The sequence below is a fragment of the Mobula birostris genome, chromosome 10 (genome assembly GCF_030028105.1).
Source record: "Mobula birostris isolate sMobBir1 chromosome 10, sMobBir1.hap1, whole genome shotgun sequence".
NCBI classification, from domain to species: Eukaryota; Metazoa; Chordata; class Chondrichthyes; order Myliobatiformes; family Myliobatidae; genus Mobula; species Mobula birostris.
In genome coordinates, this window is record NC_092379.1 from 38,889,591 (window position 1) to 38,899,180 (window position 9,590).

At 45.0% G+C, this 9,590-nt stretch overlaps 1 protein-coding gene across 1 annotated transcript in view; it reads right to left on the reverse strand.

Moving 5' to 3' along the window:
* LOC140203604 (serine/threonine-protein phosphatase 2A 65 kDa regulatory subunit A beta isoform-like) overlaps positions 1-9,007 on the reverse strand; it is a 51,858-nt gene extending 42,851 nt beyond the window's left edge. Inside the window, exons 1-6 of the mRNA XM_072269652.1 lie at positions 8,836-9,007; positions 8,363-8,472; positions 7,294-7,384; positions 7,102-7,202; positions 3,475-3,707; positions 1,560-1,707 (exon numbers count right to left, since the gene is read on the reverse strand). Of these exons, the coding sequence (XP_072125753.1) occupies positions 1,560-1,707; positions 3,475-3,707; positions 7,102-7,202; positions 7,294-7,384; positions 8,363-8,472; positions 8,836-9,007 (855 nt within the window). The remainder of the gene's footprint in view (positions 1-1,559; positions 1,708-3,474; positions 3,708-7,101; positions 7,203-7,293; positions 7,385-8,362; positions 8,473-8,835) is intronic.
* Between the last annotated feature and the right edge of the window lie 583 nt (positions 9,008-9,590).

A 9,590-nucleotide genomic window follows, 5' to 3' on the forward strand; every position in this document is an offset into this window, starting at 1 on the left:
GTTGAACCCACTCCTGTCTTGGCAAACCCTTTGTTAGATAAGGGGCCCAAAACTACCTTCAATATTCCAAGTGAAGCCTTATAAAATGTGAACATTACATCCTTGTTTTGATATGCTAGCCATCATTGGTGGGGTCTGAACCTGGAGCAAGTGTGAACATCTCTTTGGCTACAGATGTGAAGGTTTATTTCCAGGAGTCACTGGACAGTAACCAGAAGAGAAGCTTACTCAACACCAAGGAGCACACGTCCAACCGTTAACCAGAAGCTAGGTGAGGGTCAAAGTGTCCATCCCAGCTCCCCTTCAGCGTACCATTTCTGTACGACTCTGGCTCCTTAGTACACGAGGATACTGCGGACTGCGTCAAGCCTTTTGCCCGGGATACTTTAGGTTGGAGGAATATGAAAGGACACACACTGATTAAACAGTTCACTCTTCAGGCAAAAGCCTCAAGATAACCACCTTCTTGGAGGAGCATCTCCAGCTGGAGTACTGGAATGGTGTAATCATGCCGATAGATTGACAGGCACTGCTTCCATCTACTGTGGACAAAGGAACTTTATAAAGCAGAGGCTCCCAACCTGGGGCCCCTCGGTTGATGGTAGGGGGTCGATGGCGTAAAAGAGGGTTGTGAACCCCGGTTACAAAGGTGAACAGATGGTGCAGACTACGACAACAGAAACTTTGCAAGCAGGAAGTGGCATTAACAAGGCGTAGCATATTGAGTACATGGACGTATTAACCGGATGCAACTCAGTTCTTTGCCACGGACACACCATCCGTACTAATCTTTCCCACCTCCAGCTCATCCATACAGTAAAATGCAAGCGGTAATGTGGGGTGGGGGGGGGGGAATTGCTCCAGTGAGCGGAATGACAGACAGCCTGTGACCGGAATGAGCCAAGTGCTCTCCGTTATTTCACACACTGCCATGACGTGTGGGATACAGAGGCTCCTCAGTACAAGCAATTGATACACATGTGACTTAAAGCCAAGGTGACAGCAGCAGCTTCAGCAAGATAAATCATGACAAGCCATGGGGAATAAGATCACCTTTCTTCACTATAATCCACGCTTCCTTCATCCACGTCACCTGCATTCCCACCCCACAAGCCTTTCCAGCGCATCAGTGTCTGTAGCCCCCACCACCCACAAGAGACTCCTAGACTAATCTCAATCCTCCGCTATCTGCAAGAGGCCTCTGCCACTAATCACACCCCCCTTCACCCACCCCACCCTTCAGGGTTCCACGCCACTCATTCATCCTCGCCGCTCTCCCCGAAAGCAAGACAAGGTCTACACTCGCCCATTTGCCTCCGTTCAGGGCTGCAAACAGTTCTTGCAGGCGAAGCGGTGCTTTCCTCTCGGGGCTATTCGCTGTATCTGGAGCTCCTGCCGTGGCCTCCTCGACATCGGAGGACCAACACAGATGGGGTTGGGGGGGGTTCTTCATCGAGCACCTTCTCTGGTTCCGCTGCGACAGCCGGGGTATCCCAATGGCCACCCACTTCAATTTGACTTCCCGCTGCCACCCCAGTATCTGCTCTACAACTACATACCTGCTCATCAGAAGCCAGGGAAGTGAAGAGGGGTATAATGTCACTTTTCAAAAACTCCAGCTCCACAACCTTTGCAAATTCACCCAACTTTGATGCTGCTGCCTGGCGGACCACTGGTGTGTCATCTGAGCACAAGCTGTGGAAAAGTCTGCAGAAAAAATAAAATTAAAAGTCACATAGGAGTAGTCGCCCATTGATGCAGAACTTAACAATTCGCAAGCAGAAATACAAGCACTAAAAATTGACATTTTTGCAATTAATGTTTCTAAATCAGAAGCTACTAAAATATTTTGCTAAACCCATCATCATTATGTGCTGTGTCGTATGCTATGGGTGGTCACAGTCTTTCCATGACCCTGATTGTTCTCCGTAAAGTTTTCTACAGAAGTGGTTTGACATTTCCGCCTTCTGGGCAGTGTGTGTCTGTACAAGGTGGGTGACCCCCAGCCCATTATCAATACACTTCAGAAACTGTCTACCTGGCGTCAGGTGTCGCATAACCGGGACTTGTGATCTGCACCGGCTGCTCATCCACCACCTGACCCCATGGCTTCACCTGACCCTGATCGGGGCGGGGGCGGTCGGGAGGGGTCGATGGTATCGAAGCAGGAGCTACACCTTGCCCAAGGGTGGCCTGCAGACCAGCAGAAGGAAGCCTTACACCTCCTTTGGTAGAGACGCATCTCCACCACACCACCCAAAAATCCAATATTTGTGGTATTCAGATTTTATCCTGAGAAATACTTCAAGATAGCAACAGAATATAGAAATTTACTGCACATTACAGACCCTTCAGCCCACAATGTTGTGCTGACCACGTAACCTACTCTAGAAGCTGCCTAGAATTTTCCCACCATACAGCCCTCTCTTTTTCTGAAACAACTGACTGTGTCTGAAAGTTTACACAAATGACACCACAAAAAATTTTAATACAGGGAGTAAAGCGGCTGGAAGTGAACCCCAGATGTGGGACTCCTGCACTTGGAGCAGAACAGAGCCATTGGTTGTGGACTGCAGGGGCACACAGTTACCAAAGCAACCTTCTCGTCCGACAAAACTCAAACACCTCCGAACAAGTGAAATCCTCTGCGCGCCAGATTAATCAAAATGGCCCTGAAGCAGAGCAACAGGCTTGACAAGACACGGCTCTCAAAAAGAGCACGCCTTTGTAAATGACAAGGCCACTTCAACCCCACAGCCGAGAGTAAGCGATGAGCACCACTCGACTATGATGCACCACGGCTTTTGCTCCTTCCTCACTAAAAACACACAAAAAACCTTCAGTTTATGTCATTAAAAACAAAAATGCCACACTTTCTGTGCTATTTTGGGGCTGATTATTCTCTAAACTAGAAACTTCTACCCACTCAGTTAAAACAAGGTCCCGTCCACCATGGTGGTAGCATCTTATCGCCAATAAAACCAAATTTTTCCGAAATTGGGTGGCAGGAAGGAAATACGTCCCTGCCAAAGGAGGTGTAAGGCACTCCTTCCCTCCACTAGCCTGCAGGTCACCGTAGGGGAAGGTGTAGCACCCACGTAGCCTCCCCGATCAGGGCTACGTGAAGCCGTGGGAGCAGGTGGTGGACGGTTGTATGAGCAGCAGGTGCAGATGTCAACTCCTGACACTGACACCAGGCAGACAGTCTCGGAAGCATATTGATAATGGGCTGGGGGTCACCCGTCTTGTAAAGACACACGCTGCCCAGAAAGAAGGCGATGGCAAACCACTTCTGTAGAAAACTTCGCCAAGAACAATCGTGTCCACGGAAAGACCCACGATCGCCCCCACCATACGACACGGTACATAATGAGCGATACTACAGGATGTAGATTTTCTACAATAATACTGTAATATTCCTAGCTAACTTCTATCATGTTCATCTCCAGCATTCCAAGGGAGGAAAGTACTTACTGACGCAGCTCGGTCTTTACACAGCTGGATACCCGAGGGTAGCAGACACTGAAAAGGCTGCATGCCGAAGTCCTGGACGTGAACCAGTCACCACAAGTCAGGCGCTTGACCAGTGGCACAAAGTGGACTTCTAGGTCTGCAGGAGAGTGCTCGTGGGAGATGGCTCGCAGTGAATCGATGGCTTTATTTCGTACTACCGATTTTTCCACCGTTGCCAGGTTCTCCAAGGGAGGCTGATTAGTGGGAAAGAATTAAACTGAAACACATCTTCTTTTTACTCTACTTCTAAGAAACACAATATTTAGAAACAATCTTTAAGATAAATTCTTACATTGCTGAGAATTAGGAATTCTCGTAAAGAAAATGAGACAGAGAAACATTTAAAGGCAGAAGAATATAGAGCCGTGCTGGAGGACAAAACACAAACTACCAAAAACTGTATAAATCAAAGGACATATTTTCTCAATCACAGAAATTCCCAAGGTTCCTAACCAGAAAACTCTGTACTAATATTAAATGGAAATTACACTGACACATTCCTAATTACCAGTAATTACTATTTCATCTTCAAATTAAGTACCAATAATTGTTCATCCTATGAGGTTTTAATATGCAAATAAACATGAAGCTGCCTGTCAGAATAATTTTGCCAAAGTTTGAGGGAAGTCCATGGTCATCCACTTTGTTAGAAGAAATAAAAGTGTAAACTACTTTCTAAATTGGGAGAAAATTCAAGAATCCGAGGTGCAAAGGGACTTGGGAGTCCTCGTGCAGCATTCACTAAAGGTTAACTTGCAGGCTGAGGAAGGCAAATGCAATGTTAGCAGTCATTTCCAGAGGACTAGAATATAAAAGCAGGGATGTAATGTTAAGGTTTTATAATGTATTGGTGAGGCATCATTTAGAGTATTATGAGGAGATTTGGGCCCCTCATCTAAGAAAGGAGGTGCTGACAGTGTGCAGAGTTTCAAGGAGATTCACAAAAATAATACTGGGAATGAAAGGCTTGTCACGTGAGGAGCCTTTGATGGCTCTGGGCCTGTACTCGCTGGAGTTCAGAAGAATGAGAAGAGACCTCATTGAAACCTATCAAATGTTGGAAGGTCTGAATAGAGTGGATGTGGAGAGGATGTTTCCTATGGCAGGGGAGTCTAAGGCTAGAGGGCACAGCCCCAGAATAGAGGGATATGCTTTTAGAATGAAAATGATGAGGAATTTCTTTAGCCAGAGGGTGGTGAATATGTGGAATTCTCTGCCACAGGTGGCTGTGGCGGACAAGTCATTGGGTATATTTAAGGCAGAGATTGATAGGTTCTTGATAGGTTCATGGCATCAAAGGTTACTGGGAGAAGACTGGGGAGTGGGGCAGAGGAGGGGAAAAAAGGATCAGCCATGATTGAAAGACAAATTGATAAGACTCTTGATTAATCGCAGCATGGAAGGATACAGGGAGAAGGCAGGAGATTGGGGCTGAGAGGGGAAAATGGATCGATGGGCCAAATAGCCTAACTCTGCAGCTATATCTTATAGAACTATTCAAACAACAACTGTGCCCACGTTTCAGTTTAGAATTGCAGGCATCACAGGGGCTCCGAGAAAACGTTTCTGAATTGCTATTTTCTATAATACAAAGCCACGCCATCTCAGCGTTCTTCAAGAAACACTGCTAAAAGTTTGTGATATTTTATATACAGCCCCCACCCACACATGAGCAAATTGGATTCCTTACGTAAATGCTTTAAGAATTCTCTGCCTGTACTCGCAGATAATTTTACACAAAAAGAAAACATTTTTGAAAGGAGTATCAATACAAAAGAACGTACACACTCTATACGCAACATACTGACGCTGGAATGTCTAATTTGAAACCACTGCAATCAATAAAGTAAAACATGGAATAGTAAAGTACAGAAACAGGCCATTCGGCCCACAATGTTGTGCTGAACCAGCTACAGAGAAAATCAAAAACCACCAAGAACTAATCCCTCCTACCTACACAATGTCCATCTCCCTCCATCTTTTTCATACCCATGCGCCTATCCAAAAGTCTCTGAAAAGTCTCTACCATCATACCAGTCAATGTATTCCAGGCATCCACCACTCTGATGGTAAAAAAAACTTACCCCTCACATCCCCCTTGAACCTACCTACCCACTCTCACCTTTAATGCATACCTCTGGTATTAGACATTTAAATCCTGGGAAACAGATACTCCTCTTTACTTAATCTATGCACATGCTCCTCATAATCTTACAAACCTCTAGCAGATCTCCCCTCGGCCTCCAGCGCTTCAGAGAAAACAACATAAGTTTATCCAGCTCTCATGATCACACGTCCTCTAAACCAGGCAACATTCTGGCGAACCTCTTCCGCATCGACCCCAAAGCCCCAACATCTTTCCTATAGTGGGACAATCAGAACTGCATGCAATACTCCAGACGTGGCCCACCCAGAGTCTGATAAAGTTGCAGCACTTCCTCTAAAGCAGGCAGCATCCTGGTTAAACCTCATTGATCGAGCTACTTTGGTGGTTTCATAAATTGATTTCATTGTTTTAATTCTGAATTGTCCTATGATGAACTGATCACTGAAAATCATTTCAATTTGATCTATGCCCTGTAATAGCCTGAGGCCCTCGTTATTTAATTTCAGAATCTTGTTCCCCATTACGGGTATTTAAAAACAATACAAGTATGTTATTTTAAATAAATATTTAATGCATAGGACCATTGCATCTGGGCATTAAAATCTGTGTTTTGTTTCCCCCAGTTGGGCTCATGTTGAACGTATATTTGGTCAATACAGAGCAGAGGTTTCAGTGTTCGGGGGACGGTATCAGTCCGTGTATGTTTTCCAACAGGCTGCGTGGGTGAACCTGGATCAGGGGTAGAGTAACTACACTTCACTGTAGCAATTCTCAATGATACACTCCTCCAATATTTCAACCAGGTCCTGAAGAAGGGTCTCGGCCAGAAACATCGACCGCTTACTCTTTTCCACAGACGCTGCCTGAGCTGCTGAGTTTCTCCAGCGTTTTGTGAGAGTTGCTTTGGATTTCCAGCATCTGCAGACTTTCTCGTGCCTACAAATGTGTTGGGGTGGCACAAAGCCTCATCTGCCTCAAAGATTTTATTGCAAACAATAAAAGCAGAGAGGGTTCTGTATGTGTCCGTTTACCCCTCATTCATGCAACCCATCATAACAAAGAAAGATTACAGGGCCATTGCCGGGTTTGGAGGACCTGAGTTATATGGAAAGATTGAATATGTTAGGACTTCTTTTTAACTTGGAACATAGAAGATTGCAAAGAGATATGACAGAAGGAGACAAGATTACGAGGGGTTTAGATAGGGTAAATGCAAGCAGTCATTGTCCACTGAGGTTGGATGAGACTGCAGCTAGAGGTCATGGGTTAAGGGTGAAAGGTGAAATATTTAAGGGGAACATGTGCTGAACTTTTCTATGACTCATTATAAAGTCACTTACTTTATCATTGCCTGTGGAACCCTGCTGCTTTGAGAATCATCTTCTGGAAATTAACCTTTATTAAGACAGTAATACCACTTCAATGGCATTAACCGCGTGTCCGTCTTGTGCAGTGCTTTGTAAATGTACGTCCGCTCTTACCAGCAAACAGTGAACATACTCCGGTCCGCCAACGAGCACCGTGAAGCTCCCTAGTTGCTCCGCTAATGCCAGCAGTGCCTCGTCTTCATCGAAAATGGTGTCTGCATCTAGACGAGAAATCAGTGGCAAGGTGACTCTGAGAGGCGATTGTTCAAACCGAAGCAGCCCAACCACACGCAGCTTTGTACCTACCAGTCAGAAGTGGGAGCAGCTCATTCCGGGTATGCTCTACCCCCAAGGCCAAGGCAATTGTGGACAGTTGCTTTATGTTGCTCAACCGTGACTGGGGAAAGGAAAGAAATGAAATTGATCAATGCCATCCAACCCTGAACAGCATTGTGGAAAAAAAAAGATATTACTGGCCACTCCACTGGGCACCGCACAACATTATTCTCGTCAGCACAAGTCCCGAGCCCAGTCATTAAATGGTTTCTCTTTCTACAGATGCCGAGCCTCTGCTTTGGTCATCCATTTCCATGAATACAGGACCATAATTCACTGAAAGTGGTGCCATGGGTAGATATGGTCATGAAGAAAGCTTCTGGCACCTTGGGCTTCATAAATCAAGGTAAGTTTGGATGTTATGTTGAAATTCTATAAGACAGTAGTAAGACCTAATTTGGAGTGTCATGTGCACTTTCAGCTGCCTACCCACAGGAAAGATGTCAGTAAAGTTGAAAGAGTACAGAGAAGGTTTAGAAGGATGGTGCCAGGACTGGAGGACCTGAGTTATGAGGGAAGATTGAATAGGTTAGGCCCTTATTGCTTGGAACATAGAAGATTGAGAGGAGATTTGACAGAGGTATGAAGGATCTAGGGTAAATGCAAGCAGATTTTTGCCACTTAGGTTGGGTGGGACTACAACCAGAGGCCATGGTTTAAGAGTGAAAGGTGAGAGGTTTAAGGAGAACATGAGGGGGGAATTTCTTCACTCAGAAGGTGGTGAGAGTGTGGAATGAGCTACATACTTTTCAAAAACTTGTGAACGTCAGAAGCAATATAGCAATGCAAAGGGCCTTAAGAATAAGTTGAGGGTGATATGAAGGATCTTCCAGCAATGGAACAGAAACAAAAAGAATAAAGCTAGATCAAGTCCTTTGAATAACCATATACTTAATTTCCTCAACAGTTTTCCAAATTAAACAATGAATATTGTGGATAGCAAATTGATTTTGGAGTAGTATATACAGACAACTTTCTTATTGCCCTAATCAAAGACTGGCAGGACAGTCAAGGTAAGAAGGTATAACAATAATCTTACCTCTAGTTTTTTACTGAGTCTGGCCTCCTGTGCCTTCAATCTCTCCTCCTGATACTTTTCATGCACTTCCTTCAATTTGTCTACACTAGATCTCTTGGCAGATGCTGTCCCTGTTAGGGATGCAATCAAATCAAAGTTATAATAGGTAGTAGCTTCCAATTCAACCAATTCTTTATCATTCAAAATATACACCTCAGCAGGGAGAAATCAACTAACAGTTTTACTTAGTTTCTATTCATTTATCGCTACCTGAAGCTTAAGTTTCCAATTAAAATCTATCTGATTCAATGCAGTAATAGCTGCCAGAATTAATTGGAAACTCTCACATACCATTTTGTTTTGTTTATCACCTTCTTGGTAATGTTAACTGCTAAGGCTAATGAAATGGCATCTCTGTAATGCTAACTGCTGATGTAATAGTTTCTCTGTAGCTGTGATATTTGGGTTTTAACTACAGATAACAGGGAACTAACCAAACGAGAGACACATAATTCTATCTTGTTTGTCTGGGAACCGAGCTTTTGTGGTTTTTCGGTCGAGGCGAGTGAGGAGGTAGAACGAGTGTGGGGAGTGCTCGGTGATCACCGGACGGAGTCTACGGGAATTCGAGGGTCCAGCGGTTGGCAACGTTTCGGCGGAGGTCATTGAGGAGGAACACCGGAGGCGTGAGCTCCAAAGATTTTTGTGCACAAACTGTTAACTTTAACAAGAGTGGCGTCTTTGTCTTTTATATTTGGTTTCTCTACTAACCACACAACAAAATAAGGGTTATAAAGGCCATGTGTCAGTTTGCCATCACCGTGAAGGCCGACGAAAAGGAAAGGGCGGATTGAGCAGTGGATCATTTGGGGGCTTCTGATGATGCCCTACCTCCAGTTTACTGTAACCTGACTGCTCTGAAGAGCAAGCAGCTGCCGGAATTGAGTTCTGGAGGAGTGGCAGCTGCTCAGTGAGGTGATCCGGGCACTGGCACTATTTGGTATGTATTTGGAAAGGGGGATATGGCGCAGGCGGAGAAGACAAAACCAGCTTCAGTACCTCCATTACTGAGAGAATAGCCTCGTTTGAAGTTAAAGAACCAAATTTTATACCGGTCATGTCAGCCCCGGACCGACCTCGGCGTTGCCAGCTGGTTCTGCCTGAGAAGTATCGGAGCATTGCGTTGAGTTCACTTCATGATGATCCTGGACATTTGGGGGTGGACAAGACCTATGGTTTTTCTGGCCCT